The 18,169-nt window shown below is 61.6% G+C and overlaps 1 protein-coding gene across 3 annotated transcripts in view; it reads left to right on the forward strand.

Moving 5' to 3' along the window:
* The window catches only part of SCUBE1 (signal peptide, CUB domain and EGF like domain containing 1), a 130,328-nt gene that overhangs the window by 81,303 nt on the left and 30,856 nt on the right, over positions 1–18,169 (forward strand). For all 3 annotated transcript variants that reach the window (XM_032647262.1, XM_032647263.1, XM_032647264.1), the window contains one exon: positions 11,766–11,882. In XM_032647262.1, coding sequence (XP_032503153.1) covers positions 11,766–11,882 — 117 coding nt within the window. The remainder of the gene's footprint in view (positions 1–11,765; positions 11,883–18,169) is intronic.

An 18,169-nucleotide genomic window follows, 5' to 3' on the forward strand; every position in this document is an offset into this window, starting at 1 on the left:
TGGCCTGGGGCCATTCATGGCCAGGTGGCTCTGCCCCACTCTTGGGGTCTCAGTTGCACCCAGTAATTGCTGTTTCCAGCTACCCCCAGTCACTGAGCACAGGCCAAGAACAGGTACAGTTATGTTTAAAGAGGCCTCAAATATGTAACTGATTTTAGATTCCCATGAACATCAATTTAAATGTTGGGATTTGAGGGTTGGAGGGATAAATTTCAATTACCTGGCCAACTGACTTGCGTGAAGCATCTGAGTCCCCAGCTAAGTTTACCACAGGCCGCCTGGGACCCTGCTTACAGCAAGATTGATGAGACACCGCGAGTCAGACTTGTCAGCTCCAGGTCTTAAATCGGCTCTTCTCCCCCAAGTATGCTTGGGATAGATGCTGTGTTCGTTTCCTACTGCTGCTGTTAACAAGTTACCACAAGCTTAGTGCCTTCAAATAACACAAAGGTATTATCTCCTGTAGGTCAGAAATTTGACTTGGGGCTCACTGGGCTAAAGCCAAGGTGTCAGCACAGGCTGCGTTCTTTCTGGAAGCTCTAGGAACGAATCCATTGCTTTGCCTTTTCTACTTCTACAGGCCACCCACATTCCTTCACTGGTGGCCGCTTTGTCCATCTTCAAAGCCCACAGCCCTGCATCTCTGACCCCGCTTCCATCACCACACCTCTTTCTCTGACCTCCCTCTTCCACCTTTCAGGATCCTTATGACCACATTGGGGCCCCCAGATAATCCAGGGTAATCCCCCATCTCGAGCGAGGGAGATGCAAAGTCTTTTTTACCACGTAGGGTCACAGGGGATTAAGACATGGACATTTCAGGGGGCTGTTATTCTGCTGACCACAGATGGTTCAAACTTGGGCTGGGAAGAACCTTCCAGGTCATCTGGCTGCTGCGAGCTCCACTGAGACAGAGCCCACATCTGCTCTCTTCACTGGCTTGATTCCCCAGGACCACCAGTCTCCCAGCACAGGGCTGGAAGGGTGGGGGCGCTGGATGGGGCCCGAAACCCCGCCCCCACCCCTTCGGTGGGCTTCCGGCGGCCCCTGCGGTCTCCCCAGCGCCCACTGCTCCCCCAGGCGGTCAGTACACTTTGGGTCACTCCCTCTGCTTTCCAGTCAGCACCCCCAGTGTCTCCCCACAGCCCTGAGAGGCAGCTGTCCCCACTTTACAGACGAAGAAGTGAGGCCCTGGAAAGGAAAGAGACACGGCCCAGGCCACGCCATCAGTGAGCAGTAGTCTGGGCCAAGGTTCAAGGCCTGTGGACTCACTCCCAAGTGCAGGGCCCTAAGTCAGGAGAAGAGCAGGCCTGAGGCTCAGGATATAGCTCAGATGTGTAGACTCAGCATCCATTCCAGGTGGAATCGTCCCTCCTTAAAGCAGATTCACAGCCAGCCCATTTGAAGGGTCCCCCTAAGCCCAGGAAAGCAGAGTTACCTGTGCTCGAGGCCTAGTGACCACAGCAATAGTTAACCTTTAGTTCCAGCTCCCTCTGGGTCTTGCATTGTCCCCAGTCCCACCTCCCAGCCACCTAGAGGGTTGGTGCTAAAGTAATTCCCATTTTACTGGTGAAGAAACTGAGGCACAGAAAGGTAGCTAGGAACTCCTCTCCCTGCACTCCCACAGCTGGCACCTCCCCATCTCCCTGCCCCTCTGCACTTCTGGGCAGGGAGCCCAGGTTCCCCTTCCATTGAATGGGTACAACGCCATCATACGTTCCCTGGCTGGCCTCAGAAGACGGGGGTGTAAGCGGAAGGATGGGACAGGAGGGATGGCTGGGGCCTGGCACACACATAAGACAGCACTCGGTAAGGGAGCTGTTGAGAGAGTTCCCGGATGGGGGCCAGAGGGGCTGGAGACCTGGAAGGCAAGGGGAGACAGGCGGAGTGCGGCAATGACGGTAACAATGGCTGACATTTGTGGGGCACAGACTAAACCCCATGCTGGCCCCAGCCTCATATAACCACACAGCCACCCTGAGAGGTCACTTCTCTTGACACTCACACTCCTTCTCCCCAGCTCCCGGCTACTCTGTCCACTCAGGGGTCACCCGCCCACCACTTCTTTTCTGCAGCCACCATCTCTAGGGTCCCTGAATGTCTCCTAATTTCACCAACCTGTGTCCCAGGCCACCTCGTCCAACCCCTAATTCCAGACCCACACATTCAGTCACCGCCTAGAAGCCACCCTCCACCTGTCCCTCAGGCCCCGTACACGCAGCCTGTCCCAGGCTTCCTGCATCAGTGAGTCATGCCACCTGCCACCCTATACCCAGGTGCCATCTTGCACAGTTCTACCTGGTAAAGGTTTATCCAGACCTAACTGGTCCTCCCCTGCCAGCCCCATCCCAACTGCTCTCCCCTCGTCCACCAGCGCCCTGTTTTGTCGCAAGTCTGGGACCTCCTGACTAGGGGCAGAGGTCAAGTTTGTGCCAGCTCTGATGGCCCCTGGGGACACAGTGCAGGGCCTTGAGCAGAGCAGGAGCTCAGGAAAAGCTGGTTGGCTCGGAGCAGGAACGAAGGCTTCCTGGAGGAGGCGCCCAGGGGTGAGTAGGGCCTCACTGCTCACTCTTCACGCAGGCAGGTGTCTGGCGAGGAGAGAAAGGGTGGGGCCTGGAGCCTGGATGAGCCTGGCAATGGGAAGGGTAGATCCGAGGCAAGGGGGGTGACGACACAGGGCAGTTCCCCAGGTCAGACTCGGCAGGAAGGCCAGCTGGAGGGAGAGGGCGGGTGAACCTTGCAGCCCGGGGAAGGCCCCTTCCCCTCCAGCCGCAGCCTCCCTGCTAAGAGGGCTGAGCCCAGGCACTGAGCTCGTGTTCAGCAAGGACCGGGGTGGTCAGACTTCACCCCCGTCACTGAACTGGTCCCACGTGCGGCTGGTCTCTGGTCAGCTGGGGTCCCCGGCTGAGGCTCTGAGGCCCTGTCCTCATTTTAGTCGCACACACGTCCTCAGTCTCTCTCTCTCTCACACGCACCGTGGGCTGGTGGAAGGAGGTGGGGCCTGGTGACTTATCTGTGTCGGGGGGTCGAACTTGGGGGAGACGGAGGGTGCCAGACAGGGCTTATCAGAGAAAAGGAGGGGAGGCAGGGCACTGGCTGGCCCCGGGTGGGCGGACCGAGGCTCGGAGAGGATGGGACTCACCCACAGCCCCCCTGTGAGTCGGGCAGAACCAGGCATCCTGGCACCTGGGCCCTGGCACTCTGGGGACCAAGTGTGGCTAGAGGGAGCAGTCCAGCCCCTGTCCTGAGAAGACGCAGAGCAGCCAGCCGGAAGTCCTTGGCTTCCTTTGGAGCCTGAGGCCTTAGAGCTTTCGCCTCCATCCGGGCCTCAGACGAAATTTGATTCTGATTCTAGCCGGTCTGTAGGCTCATCTCATCAAGTGTGAAAGCCGTGGGAGGCTTCACCTCCACAGGCAGCTGACACACAGCACGCTTCTGACTGCCACTTTCCCAGCCCCCAGAAATGAGAGTGGGGCGAGGGCAGGGTCCCGGGAGTGGTGGGTGTGGGCACACCCTCCCCGAGACCCTGAGGGCGGCTTCTGTGAGGTGGGACTGCAGGTGGAAGGGGTCCCTGCAGCTGTGTGGGCAGTGGGCTCAGAGCGCACCTACCGGGAAGCCTGGGCTGGGACACACCTGAGCCCTACGCACTCCTTCCGGGCCTGACTCACCTACGAGACCATGTTCCCCAGCCGCCCCACCCCGTCCGCCGGTCCCCTCTCCTCTGTCCTGCTTTAACTCTTTCATTGAGGATTTGGTCCACGTGGGTCCCCAGTCCCTTCAGGGATATACCTCAGTGTCCCTGGCTGCCTGATCGCCCCTCCGCATGCCCACTTCCTGATGTTTTTGCTGGTCAGCGTGGCTCCCCTGCCCAGCCACACTCAGGGGGGCCCTGGAGTGGTAATACTGATTGTCCACCAGAGCCACGAATGGAAGGCATCCCCAAAGAGGCCAAGGCACCTCTTTTTTTCTCAGTACAGTTTTCAGAGGAGCCCCGGAGTATAGAAACAGATGACAATGACCAAGCGCCTCGGTACCCCTGCCCACTGGTTCCAGTCCCACCCACCTGGGTAGGGCCTGCCCCTCAAGCCCATGCTTGCCTCCATGTGGGTGTCTCTAGCTGGCTCCAGCCAAGGGCAGGCCAGGTGGCGGCCGCTGACTATTGACCAACGCATCGCCAGAGCTCAGGGCTTTCCGTGGCGGGACTTCCTGGTCTGTCCCAAGGAAGTTGGGGCGGTTTCGGGTTGCTCAGCCAGGCTGTATCTTTCTTTTAAGAACTGTGTGTTTGTCCTCAGAGCAGGGACACTTGATGGGAGTTGTGCTAACCGTGACTCCTCTTTCTGGTTTGTGCTCCTGGCTCAGGCTCTGGAGCCAGACCTGGGCTCTGCGCCCCCATCACCACACTCACGTCTCTGAGCCTCGGCTTTCTCTTTTGCAGAAAGAGGGCTGTAGTCCCTACTCTGAAGCAGGCTGGCGAGACCCTTGGCATGCGGCACCTGGCCGTGTGTGTGGCAGGCGCCAGGTGCTCGGTCACATCCCATTCTTCCCCTGGCCGTTAGCATTTTACTGCCAGCAAGGAGTACAGCCTCGAGATGGCGAGGCCCAGGCAGTGAGGCGGGAAGCCCAGGGCCTGCCTGACCTTGGTCAGGTCGTAGGTGAGCTGACGCAGTCAGAAGGGGGACCTGGAGAACGAGAAGGGTGAATAAGCACCTCTCAGAGGCCAGCCAGTTGCCCAGAATCTGGACCCTTCCAGGAGGCCCGCCCAGCTCACAGACTGGAACTGTGGAAAGAAAGGGCAGATGCAGACCCCGAGGGCCAGCTTCGCTCTGCCCTGCCCCCGGCCCTGGCCCCAAGAAGGCACGGGGGGGAGGCGTGGGGGGCATACACCAGGGCTGAAGGCCGCACCCGGAAGCAGGGAGGTTTGTGCACGGGGGCTGGGCCCTGTCTTCCTCAGCCCCAGGCTGTCATCTCGCCTGTCCTTCCCCCTGTCCTGTGTCCCCGGGGCAGCCATCAGGAACCTGGAACGAGGCTTCGCCTCTGAGCAGGCTTGGGGCTAAGTGTTTGTGTGCCTAGACATATTCAGTGTTCCCAGGACCTGCAAGGGTGCCATTCAGCGTTTCGGATGAGGAAACTGAGGCCCAGGGAGGTGAGTGGCTGGCCCAGCTCCACACCATCCTGCCCTACCCCCGCAGCGCAGCGCACTCCCTCCAGGGCAGGGGGGCTGGTGACGGGCCTGTCTCCCCGCACTTTGCCCAGGGCTGGCGCTAAGAGCTCGGAGAGTGTTGGCAGCTGTTGGTGGGTGTTCTGGGGAGAAGGGTCTAACACCCAAACCTCCCCGCTCACACACCGCTGGAGGGGCGGCGTAGCACCAAGGAAAGGTCACCGGCCAGGTGACCTTTCTCAGGCTGCTTCTGCCCACCAAGCCTCCTGCACCTCCTGTGGAACGGGTATGTGATGCTGTGCCCGCGCTCCCAAGGATGGCCTCACGGGAGAGGCTGCCTGCAGCCCCCCTGTCTGCCCTCAGCACCCGTCCACTTAACTGTCAGAAAAGGCAAGAGGCAGAGGCCAGGGATGAGGCTTGCTGCCGGGGCCCTGCTCTGCCACCTGCTTCAGTATAAAACCTCCGTGTCCTCTGGGCCATTCGAGATTCCCCCAGAGCATACAAAGAAACCTCCCCCCAGGGTCAGCTCACCTCTCCCCTGCAGCTCTCGCCGCAGACCACAGGGCACCGTCCTCAGGTCCGGGAGGTTCTGCTCTCCGAGCACTAGTGTGAAAACAGCCCTCACCGGGCAGGCCCGTGACAAAGCCTTGCCCTGAAATCCCAATCCCCCTGGTGTCTGCAGGAGACAGTTCTCCGGACAGAAACCGACCCCACAGCGAGCGGCCCTGCGCAGGGCCCAGTTCCCCGGCAGGTGGAGCCCCGAGGGCTGGCGTGGACCCACTGGCCTGTTACCTCCTTGCAGCCGGGCTGCAGTCAGCACAGGGCCGAGGGGCGCTCACAGTCACCGGGCCGCGTGCTCCAAGGCCAGGCCAGCCCCTCGAGGACTGTAAGATGAAGTGGCCTCAGGCGGAGGGTGGGGCTGGGCGAGGACTACTTTCCTGCTTGCCCTCACGCTCAGGCTTGGGAGCCCCCTGCTCGTCGGGTTGCAGTCCTGGCCTCCACGACCACCTGCCCCCAGCCACCTCCTCCGCCCAGGACCTCCACACGCACTGTCACCATCCCAGCGGCCACCAGCCTGCACCCCAGGGCCCAGCTCCACTCAGAGGCCCAGGCGCTCTGGGGTGGCTTTGTCCAGCACCATGGGTTAGAGCGCCCCCTGCAGGTGTTGCTCAGAAGCGGACGCGACCGAGGTGGAGCAGGGCCTTCTGGGCAGACGTGGAGAGGCGGGGACCCAGAGGCAGGGTGGATGGGAGCAGGGCGCGGGCACGCAGCAGGCTGGCCGGGTGGCCGGGGAAGCCACTTCTGTCGGCCTGACTCCTCACTTTCCAGAGGGACCCCATGAGGAAGATGGACCTCACTGTGGGGCTCGGTGAGGGACTCAGACCTGCGGACAGTGCTCATGACGGGCTGCAGGGTGATCCGGAGGTCGGGGGGCCAGCATGTAGAGACCGGGCAGCCGGGGAGACCAGGGCCACTGTGTGAGGGCCTTGCCGGGGAGCGTGGTCTTTATCCCAAAGTGGTGGGAATCCTAGAAGGCTCAGGAATCAACTGAGGGGAAAGGGTCAGAGGTCAGGGTGTCCGTGGCTGGGCCAGGAGAGCCGGTAGCCGACCCTTCTTCGCAGCAGGCTCCAGGTGATCTTGGCGGCAGAAAGGCAGGTGGACTGGCCCCTACTGAGGTCTGACAGACCTCGGCAGGGGCTTCGGGCTACTCCCGCCACCAGGGTGACGCCATCAAGGGGCAGGGCAGACCCTGGGCTCATGGGGTCTCTGTAGGTCGCTGTGCCCACACCTGGCCCACCGCTCAGAGCCTCTGGGGGCGGGGCCAGAAACCTGCACGGTCGACAAGCTGCAGGTGGAAGACCCTTTGCCCAAAGCCACACAGCTTGTCGGGAGCTGAGTGTGGCACTCGGGCCTCTGGACCCGCGTCTCACCGCAGGCGGCTCACCGCAGGCACCCTGTGGTCAGTGTGTCGTGCTATTTGCAGACGGTCTCCGAGGCCTGAGGTCCCTCCCACCCTCTCGCCCTTCAGTCCAGCCCACCTCCACCTCAACATCACCTTCCAGCGCCCGTGACTGTGGCTGCTGCCGGTAGACTCATGGTCCCCCGTGCTGTCGGGTTCATCTCCGACACTGTCCCCCACCAGGCCCGGCAGGGGACAGGGGCTCGGTCACCTCGCATCCTCTCATTCTTCATGGGGCCTCCAGAGTCCTGTTCTTTCATCTGCTGATTCAGCAGAAATCAGGCCCCTCACCGTGCCGGTCCTGCACTGGGTGCTAGGCACTGGGGTCACCTGGAGAGTGAGTAGTCACTGGGGGATGCCCAGATGCAAGCCCAGGGCCTGGGGGAGCCGGGGTGGGGCCAGGAGAGCTCGGGAGGGGCCTCCTGAGTCATGACAAAGGCGGGAGGCTGGGCCATGGCAGCCACCCTGCTCGGGGCAGGTGGGCTGAGCGCTGGGGGTGAGCCCAGGGATAAACCACTAACCCCTGAGGCCTGGTTCGGTGTCGGGTTCATCTCCAGCTCCTCTCTCACGGCCACCCAGCACCAAAGGAGTCGATCCCAGACTGGTTGCACAGAGGAGGGAACCGTCGCTGCCCCGCTAGGCTGAGACCTCCAGAGACCAGGGACTGGGTGTGAGGCACGTCTGCCCAGCGCAGAGCAGGGGTCGGGTCAATCAGCAGCTGCCTTTCGGTACTGAGGCTCCACAGGCGGAGGCCCTAAGGCTGGCACCAGGGGTGAGCGTGCGGCCACCACTGTGACAGCTCACCGAGCAGCGTCACGCGCGCACCTTGTCTGGGCCTCGCGAGGACCAGGTGGCAGGTGTTACATCTCCACGACACGCGGCCAGAAGCTCAGGCTCTGAGACGTGAAGGGACTTGCCCGAGCCTGCGGGGCAGCATTCCGAGCAGTGTTTGCTGCCCCTGTGGCTCCTGTGTCAGCCACGACACTGTGACTGAGACTGTCCTTCAGGCCGGACCTCGCCCCAGACCTAGGGTGGTGCAAGTACCCAGCGCCAATTCAAGGGGCGTCCTGCTGCCTTCCGAGCCCCGGCCAGGCTGCACGGCAGGTCCTGCTGAGTGGCTGCCCCTGCCACCGCTCCCCTCCCCGCTGACCCCGCCCGGCGTGGCCCAAAGTGGAATTCCCCCAGGGAAACACTAAAGATTGGCCTTTTAACACATCTGGGGTTTTCCCATCTGCTGAAGAGGGGCTCACTCCCAAGCCCCTCCCCACTTCAGTCCCCCGACGCCATGCCCCGCCTTACCCCCTTCGCCAGCCCAGCCTTGTGGGTGAGAGTCCTCCCCTCTCGCTGGGTGAGGAGGCCCGTGGGCGCACCTCGCTGCCCCCTCAGGCCACTGGCTCTGCTGCCCCACTGCAGGCCGCCCCCGAGGATCCCCCCCGGAGGCCTGGCTCACTCAACAGCCTGGAGCCTCGCAGTCTTGGGTTCCAGTACTGGCTTCTCCCAGTGGCTGTGTGACCTGTGCACTCACCCGGGGCCCTGCCCTTAGAAGGGCCCACAGTTGGCTGAGTGCTCGGCTATCTGTTGGAAAATTCTTAACAATTTTTGAACAGGGGCCCTTCACTTTTATTTCACACTGGGTCCCACAAATCGTGTAGCTAATCCTGCCTAGAAAAGGTCCTTTACTCCTCTGAGCCTCAGTTTCTCCACCTGCAAAGGGCCCATGGTGGGGGAAGGCACCTCCTAGGAAGCATCCTTGGGGCAGGTGGAGTAGCACCCGTGGAGACAGGGCGCACTGGGCGGGAGCTAGAGAGCCGAGTACGCGCTTGGCTGTGCGGGCCCCCGGCTGGGGCTGGCTGGGGCTGGCTTGGATGGAGATCTGAGCCTGCTGGTGGGTTGGAGTACACCCACCGGGTCCCACCAGCCCTGCCCCTTACCAGCCACGCTGCTCTGCGCCGACTCCCAGTGTTCCGCACCAGTTCTGCACCTGGAAGGCGAGGGGCCGTCCACAGAGCTGCTGTAGCGTGGGGGAGCCTAGTGCAGCAATGCCTGTGGGATGGGCTGGCCAGCACCCAGGGGAGCCCGAAGAGCTCTTGTACCAAACAGTGTCTAGGGTAACACAGGAGACTGAAAGGGTGCTCGCTACAGGGGAGAGACCTGCCCTGAGGGCGCAGAGAGCGGGTGACCATCCAGGCTTGACCCCGGCCCCAGCTCAGCCTCCTTCTCCTACCCAGAGGGCAGGTGCGGCCAGCAGGTCTCCAGGGCCCTGCTCGCTCGGGAGGCCCAAGATTCCGAGTCCCATCAGGGCCTCCAGAGACAGGAAGGGCCTGCAAGCCCCCTGGAGCCTGGTTGGCCGGGTCCATTTTTCAGGGACACAGTCCCCGGTGCCCACGCCACGTCCCACCTCCACCACCATGGAGAGACCCAGTGGTCATCCCGCTGTCGCCCAGTAAGGCCTCCCAGCTGTGCCCCAGCCCAAGCTCTCAGCACCTTCTGCTACCTGCCCCCTGCCTCTCCAAGGCCTGAGCCTTAACTACCTGCACCTGGAAAAGAGGCAGGTTCTCTGCCCCCTCTCCAGAGAGGGGCTCTCCCACGTAAAAGGCTGGAAAGGCACATGGGGGTGCCGTGGCTCTGGAGTTGAGGGCCGGAGGCGGGGTTTCCCTCTCTGGTTGTAGCCTCAGGGCAGGAAGCTTAACACTGTTGAGCAGCTGCTCCAGGCTGGGCCCTGGGCCAGACGCTGTTGAGTGTGGGGTGTCTTTGATCCTCCCCTCAGCCCTGGGAGGGAAGGCTTGCTGTCCTCACCTGCCAGGTGTAGGTGCTGAGGTCGAGCCCCGAGGGGCGGACTCGCTGGGTCACTCAGTGAGCGACAGAGCCAGAGTCACACCCTGGCCTCCCCACCTCCACTGCCCCAGCAGACGGGCGGTGGGGGCGGCAAGAGGGCCTGCGCAGGCGTGTGCGGGTCAGAGCTTGGCCCACGCGCACGTGGAGGCCAGCCCGCATGCGCACACGGAGGGCGGGGGCCTCCTTTCTGCGTCTGGAGGCTGCTCGTGGAGGTCTCTGCGCTGACCTTGACCCAAGAGCAGGCAGGAGGCCTCCCAGCCACTGGGCAACATGCCCCACAGCAGGCAGACAGAAGCTGGAGGGCTAGAGTATGGGGAGACACGCTGAAAGCCTGGGAAGAGGCAGGGGCAAGGACACTGTCCTACCGCGGTGAAGACTTCAGCCTCGAGAAAACGGGCAGCGGCCCCAGGCAGCAGGCAGCCCCCGAGTTCAGGATGTAAGGACAACCGCCATTGTGGTCACCCCACAGAATCACACACACACACACACACACACACACACACACACACACACACACACACACACATACACAGAGCGAAAGCCCAGTTTCCTCCTCTCCCTGCTCCGTCCACCCCCTACAAGTTGAAGTTCAAAGGAAAGACATTAGCAGCAGAGACTCCTGGCAACTGGGGGTATGTATTCATTTAGTCATCACTCCTGTGTTCATCCCCAAACTCCTCCCGGAGAAAACGGAATGCACCTTGCAGGGATGCAGACACCACAGAAGGACAGACAGAATAAATGGGGTAGGGGGAAGTTCTGGGGAGAGACCCGCTGGGGCCAGGCAGCCAGGGGCAGCCACGGTAGACAGGCAGGGGATTTCAGGTTATAAGAGGTGGGGGACCTTGGCACTTCCCTTCCTAGCAGCAAAGGGGAGAGGGAAGTTCCCACAACACCAAAGCACGCCAGATGCTCAGGAAGAAACCCAGGTTGAAAGGCTCAGAGGCCCGGGAACTAGGCTTCTCCACGTGCCCCGGTGACCCGGCTGTGCCAGCCCCTTCTCCGGGCCTGGGGAGGATCATTCTCACCGCACGACGAGCTCAGTGACCTTAGTTATGCCCCAGCCACTCCAGCCCTTTGAATTTGCAAGAGGAAAAAAAAAGCACTAGACTAGCTTCAAGTGGACAAAAAACAGACGCCTTTGGCTTATCGTTCAGCGAGAACAGATGTTGGGCCGAGAGCCTCATCAAGGGGATGGATGGTGTGCGGGCTCTGGGAACCTCCCCTTGCGACTCCACGGCCGGGGCCACAAGCCATTCCGCGCCGAGACGAGTTTGGGAGCCCCAGTAACTGCCAGTCTGGGTTTGGAGTCCGAGTCCAGGCAAGGCAAGGGTTTAGGAATCTGTCCCTGGGCGGTTAAATACCAGCCCAGCCGATCTCAGCACTGGCCCTGGTGGTGGTGTGGACCCTGTTGGCACCACTCCCTGCAGTTTGCAAACAGTTTTCCCATCCGTCATCATCAGAGGGGAAACAGTGTCATTCTCCCATTTTACAGATGGGGAGCCTGAGGTTCAGAGAGGCCCCACAGCTAGAGTGTATCAGAGTCAGAATTTGCATTGGAAACATTCATTTATTTATTTATTTTTGGCCACACCACGCGGTACGTGGGATCTTAGTTCACCAACCAGGGATCGAATCCGCATCCCTTGCATTGGAGGCACGGAGTCTTAACCACTGGACTGCCAGGGAAGTCCCCAGAGCCAGAATTTGAACTCAGGTCTCCTGTCTCAGGAGATTCCCCCCACGGGTGGGGAAAGGTGGTGGCTTCTGTCCAAGGAGACTGAGAGTGTCTTTTTCTCTTTCCCTCCTCAGAGACGTGTGCAGTAAATAACGGAGGCTGTGACCGGACGTGCAAGGACACGGCCACTGGCGTGCGATGCAGCTGCCCAGTTGGATTCACACTGCAGCCGGATGGGAAGACGTGCAAAGGTCAGTGCGCGCCACCTCCCTCGCCGGGCCCCGGGCGGTACAGGCAGGGCAGGAGCGGGGCAGCACACTTGGGCCGGGTGTGCGACCACACATGGCTTCAGGGGCGAGGGTGGTCAGCTTCCACGTGCATTTCTGTTGGAGAAGCTAAGAAGAGGAAGAGTCAGCGCCAGCGCTCCCCAGCAAGGCTCAAGGGAACCCGGTTCCACTGTATATTGACAGGTTCAAGCGGGGCTCTGATATCGAAGAATGGGGCTTCACCCTGGGTTGAACAAACGCGGTACCTTTTCTTTGGGCTTCCTGGGCCGGCAGAGGTTCCTTGTGGCCTCCCAGGGGGCAGGGCCAGGCCGGCTCCCGTGCTCACTCACCTTGGCCGGGGTGCGTTCTGCAGAGCTGGGGGCAGCAGGGCACAGGGCTCAGACCAGGCCAGGATGGTCTTCTTGTCGGCGTTAGAAAACTGAGGACACTGTGTGTCCTCGTCACTGGAAGAGGGAAGGTGTGCGGGGGGATCTCAACCGGAGGACTAAAGATGCAAAATTAGAAATAGGGATTGGGAAGGTCAGGAATGGGCCGGTCTGCCGGCTGCTGGAAGCCAGAGAAGGGTGAGCTTTCTCTGCCCACTGTCCCCGGCTCACTCTGAGGTTCCTGAGGGCCCGTGGGGGCTCAGCCGTGTTGGGGACCCCTCAGGAAACAGGAAGCAAAGGGGCTGGGAAACCAGAGCTGTCTGAGCCCTAGGACTGAAGGGGCCAGCCCTACAGCACAGGGGCACCAGCCCAGACAAAGACCTGGGGTGTTATGGAACCCCCAGAGCTGCGGGCCTTGGGCCGGGAGGCAGCCCTTGTGAGGAGTGAGGTGCAGCCCCTCAGCACTCCCCAGACCAGCCCTCAGATCCCTGCCCAGGCTGGCTGCCCTCCTCCCATCACTCTGCCGGGAAGCGGGCAGGCCCGGAGGCCAGCATGGAAGGGCAAAGGAGCTAGAACTTCCAAAGCCCAGTGGGTGAGAAGATTGACAGCAGAGGCTCCGGTGATTTTAAATAGTCTGAGATGGGCTTCTGAAGCCTGTAAAAATAGACAGCATATGACTTCTCCTCCCCAGCCGCTCTGCTGGGAAGAACCTAGTGATTATTGACGGAAATAACCGTTCTTCCACCTGTTTATCTGAAAATAAAGTCCTTCTATAGCCTCCGCTCAGCCCACTTAGAGCGAGGTGTGTTCCGGGTGGGCGGGGGCTCTCTGAGGCCTTGCCACGTGGGCTTAATGCCAGGAGGGCTGGCCAGGGTCCACTGCAGACCCAGCCGTCCTCAGCCCAGCAGTGTCACAGCAGGTCCAGCCAGTTGCCCTTGGAGCCAGGACAGAAGAAGGTAGAATCGGGCCACCCACACCCCGTCCAAGGCACAGCGCTGACGCAGGGCCAGAGGGGTAGGGCAGGGCTTAATTCCGGACTTGAGGCCAGGAGCTCACCGCTGGGAGCTGACCTGTCTGGGCTGGATAGGGGCCTCGGCAGTCAAATCGCCCACAAGGAGCACCTAAGGGGACGCTGACTGCTGCCCCCTGCCCATCCTTGCTGGCGAGAGGGGCATCCATCCTCACCCCACCTTGAGTCTGGCGTAGGGGGAGATGTTGAAGGGAGCTGTCCACACAGCCCCAGGCCCGCCAGTCTGAGCTTCTGACCATGTTTCCTGTGTTGAAACAACTGGACCCTTTACCCAGAGCTGCTCATTTGCCTTTAGCCGACCCTCCTCACTCCCACTGCCCTGGAGTCAGGAAGTCCTCTCGTTCACGCATGCACCAGATGGGTTTTCTGGGCTCCTCCTGTGTGTAAGTGCAGGGGAGACCAGGGAATGAAACAGAAATTCCTTGTGCCCAGGGATCTTCTATTGAGTAAAGAAGACAGACTTTAAAAATTAAAGTCTGGGCAGGGGGTAGGGAGAGCGGGGAGGATAGAGGAAGAGGCTCTAATCCAGGCAACATGACTGCTGTGCAGAGGCCTGGGGTTCCAGGACCCAAAGCAGCCAGTGTGCCCAGATCTGGGGAAGGTTCAAGGGAGGTCCAGGAGAAGGGGTTGGCCCTTCATCCTGTGAGCCTCGGCCAGGCCCCAGACACTCTTGGGCAAGGGGGCACAGGCCAGGCTTTCGTCTGGAGACAGTCCCTGCCACTGTTGGGACGGGTTTCTAGGCAGGGTCGGGCAGAACAGGCTCGAGGTGACAATGGTTTGGGCCCGGGGTGGCAGCGGAGGTGGAGAAGAGCTGTCTGAGTGTTGTTATATTTATTAGAATTTGAGGATCGTGGGACTGGTCCAGGACCACATAGTAGGAACATCAGAGCGTCTTCAAATCAGGGAACTCTGGAAACCAAATGTTGACCTCGAGACCCCAGGGTTTGGTGTCTTAGAACCTTGGGCTTACGGTCTGAGTTTCCCGGGGCCTGGCTGGAGGGGCGCAGGGCAGGGTGCGGGGGCTCGGGGCAGGGGGCAAGCCAGCTGGGGATCCCCGACAAACCGAGGCCCTGGTCCTGGGGTGCTGGCTCCTCGGTCAGCGTGCACGCCCTGGTCTTGGCAGGGCCCAGAGGAGGATATCGAAGGTTCAGTGTTTTCTGGAAGCCAGAAGGTCATTGCTAAGCAAGACCAGTGGCTGGAGGTCTGGGAAAATCCAGAGCTGAAAACCCAGGACGGCCGGGGATCACGTGGGCAGGTGGAGGCCTGCCCCAAAACATCAGGGCCATGGGGGGCTCTGCAGGGTTTGCCCCGTGCCCTTGCTTTGTCTCAAGAGTGTGGACAGTCCAGTCTCAGGGCTCCCTGGTTGGCTCTGTCCTGCTTGATATTGGGAAGCGGGCACCTTGCTAATCGGCCCTTCTGAGAGGACGGAGGTCTGGGGCCTCAACTTCCTGAGCCAGAGCCTGGATTTCCTCAGGGACACCAGCCCCTCCTCCCAGCACCTGCCAGAACAGTCTGGGAGAACTACGCCCAGCCCCGCCTGTTGGCCCTCTTCCCTCACCTGCCCTGTGCCCGGCCAGCCCAGCCCAGCAACCTGCCCTCCCCCTAGGCTGCTCCAGAGTAATGCCAGCCCACTCCCACAGGCCCGCCCTCTGCTCCCACCCAAAACCCTCATCCACGTGGCCCCTGAGTTGCCAGGCTGTGCCCCCTCAGTGGGGTGGGCAGAGGGGGACAGGAGCAACCAACCTACTGCGTGTTCCCATAGCTCACCCCGCACCTTTCCCCCCAACACGCACTGATGTTCAAACATTGGGTGACGCATCGAATGTTCCACTAACCTCTCAGCCCCCCGACTCGCTTATTCACTCATTCATTCATCCATTTGTTCAGTGCCCCATCCTCCTGTGCAGGCCTCATGCTGGGCCCTGGGGCTCCAGGTGGGAGCCAGGTGCCCCGTCTGTCATCCCGCTGAGGGCAGGTCCCATGACAAGGGAGCAGCTAACTCTGGAGAGAACGTCAGGGAAGGCTTTCCAGGGGCTGCTCGTTCCCCAGGCAGGGTGGGGTGAGGGGCTGCCGAGACAGGATCCAATCGTGCAGAGAAGAGGAGGGCGGGGCCGCCGGGCTGGGCCAGGCTGCGGAGGGGAGACTGTGAGCCTCTGTAACCAGGTAGGGGACTGCTGGCCGCTGGTGGGGCCCGGTGGGAGCACAGTAGAGAAGGAGGGAGGTCTTGGAGGGGCGGGAGGTGGAAAGGGGGCAGAGGCTCATCAGAGTGAAGGCCGAGGGGCCGTGCGAGCCCCCTGCCCCCTCACCACAGCTGAGTCTAGAGCCTGGGACGGGGCCTCCCCCACTCTGACCCCCAGGCAGCCCGCTACACCAGCCTGGGCCTCAAGCGAACAGCGCCTCGCACCTCCTGTCTAGCTGCTATGACAGCCCCTGAGCCGCCAGGCCCAGATGGGGTAGGGGATGGGATTAGGGGGTTCCAGAAGGCCTGAGGCATTCCCAAGGAGGCGAGCCCCATCTGCGCATTCAGTCGTAGTGAATGATGCTGGAGAGGCACCTGCTAGCGGCCCAGTTTGCAGATGGGGAACCTGAGGCTCAGAGAGGTGCCTTGCCCTGCCCAGGGTCACGGAGCTGAGAGGGCCCTCCGTTCTCCTGTCAGAGGCTTTTAGCCAGAATCTCCCCTGTCTTCCTGTAACCCCCAGGGGAGGGGGCGACGGAGAGCCCCAGCCTCTGTCCTGGACAGGCCCTCTCTGCACTTGAGGTCTGCTTCCTCTGAAGGCCGCAGGGCCAGCGTGCTGCACTGGCGGGGCCGTCTTTGGAGACACCTGGGGCTGGGCTCAAGTCGGCCTCCTGCGTGGAGCTGTGACCTCCCCTGGAAAGTGGGAGATCTGGCCTCGGGTTGTTTTGACCATCACACGAGACCTTGCCAGAAAGTGCTTGGCCTGGCCGCCAGCACGAGGTGACGCCCGCCCAGCAGGTGCCGTGACCCCCAGAGGGTCCTACTACTTCCTCTGGGGCGTGGGCTCATCCTGAGGCCGCTTTGTTCCTGAAACACCGGCTTCGGAGCGCATGCAGAGTTCGCAGTGCTGAGCGGTCTCTGTTTTTAGCCATCATTTTGGTGCACACGTAGAGTACCTCCTGTGTGCAGAGAGGTGTAGGCCCAGCCCGTGAGAGGCGGAGCCAGGGTCACACACACCCTAGCGGCCTCCCCGCCTCAGATTCCCCGCCCTTCCCATCTTCCTGGCACCAAAATCACCAGCATACGCAAACAGAATGGGTCCTTGGGGCAGAGGTACCTCGGGGAGGCTGGCCGAGGGCAAGGAGGTGGCGGGCACACCCCCTGAGTGTCCTGTGTTCCCCAGAGCCCAGCCCCACCCGGGCCTCCACAGGAAAGCAGCTCTGGGTCTGCCCCTGCCCGACTCGCTGTGCCCGTTCCCCTCGCAAAGGCTCCGAGGGTTGCCCACCCAGGGGTCTCAGCCCTGCTCTCTTTAACGCCCCCGCCGTTCTCCTGACGTTTGGGGGTTTGTTCTGGGGTGAAGAGCATTCTGTGGGGGTGCTGCCATAGGACTTTTCAGCAGGTGTCAAGTCCAGCCTGTTCGATCTGAGGAAAAGAGCTGGGAGCAGCGTGGTGAGAAGCTGCGCCTGAGACCGGAGTCTTTGGAATAGGACCAAGTCTCCTCCGCGGGGCTCGGGGAAATGGGGACAGATTGACCTTGACAACTGGCGGTGCCAGTTACACGGGACAGGGGTGTCCGGGCCTCACACTCAGGCCAGGCTCAGCGGGTGCTGGAGTCTGAGTCAGCAGCTCTGTTAAGATGTGGCCAGTGACCAGCACAGAAAGCCCACTCTCTGCCGGGGGTGGGGGGATGCCTCTTTCACCGCTTCCTTTTGTGCCCTCCTCCAGTCAGGGTGGGGACACCTTCCTGGACGTCATCGCCTACTTCTGTTTCCAATTGCTTGGCTAGGTCTGGGGGGCCGGCGGGGGGTGACCAGCATGGGGGGCCCGGGAGCCGGAGCCCAAGAGGAACTTCGGAGTGAGAAAAGGTACCTCAGGGACAGGGTCTCTGACAGCTCAGTCTGCCAGATGGACCGGAAGCCCAGGGAACAAGCCCAGGGGAGCAGGGCAAGGAGGGTGGGAGGGAGCTCATGGGGGTTGGGGGGAGCTCGTGAGAGAAGAAGCTCCCATCACTAGAGGTGTGCAAGCCGAGGCCCACCGGCAGGGATGCTTGGGGGCGTCACGCTGGGGGGCCTTCAGGGTGCAGCTGCAACTCGTGACATGCCCAGTGAAGGAACAGCTCAAACTCACCTCCAGGCATGGGGAGCGGGGAGCGGCAGGAACCAGGCTGGGAAGGGAGGCGGCCCAGGAGCGCCCGTTCCGGCCACCAGCCACGGCGCCTGGAGCCAGTTACCTTCCCAGCCTTGGTCTCCCCGTCAGTAAAGCAGGAGCAATAAACCTACTTTGTAAAGAGTTGTTTGGGCCCTGGCTGAGCACCGGCGCCTTAGGGATGTTATTGCACTTCATCCTCGTGATGTCCTTCCAAGTAGGGGCGCCTCTGATCCTTATTTTAACAGACAGGGAGCCGAGGCCCCAGGGGTCCACTAGCTCGCCCAGCCCAGAGTCACAGCCTCCGGGAAGCAGCCCCCTTCTTCCCTGGCACCTCCCCGCCTCCCTGGCACTTCCCCGGGGATGAAAGGGCGTGGGAGCGTCCCGGTCCCTGTTGTTTGGCCCGGCACCGCAGACACCAGTTCCCCTCCCTTCGGTGCACGAACGCCAGGCTCGCCAAGTCCTGGGGGCAGCGGTGTCTCCCGTCCTCCCACCCCCACGGCTGTGAGCCAGCCCCCCTTCCTGGGCTCGGCCG

Source organism: Phocoena sinus, chromosome 10 (genome assembly GCF_008692025.1).
Source record: "Phocoena sinus isolate mPhoSin1 chromosome 10, mPhoSin1.pri, whole genome shotgun sequence".
Taxonomy (NCBI): Eukaryota; Metazoa; Chordata; class Mammalia; order Artiodactyla; family Phocoenidae; genus Phocoena; species Phocoena sinus.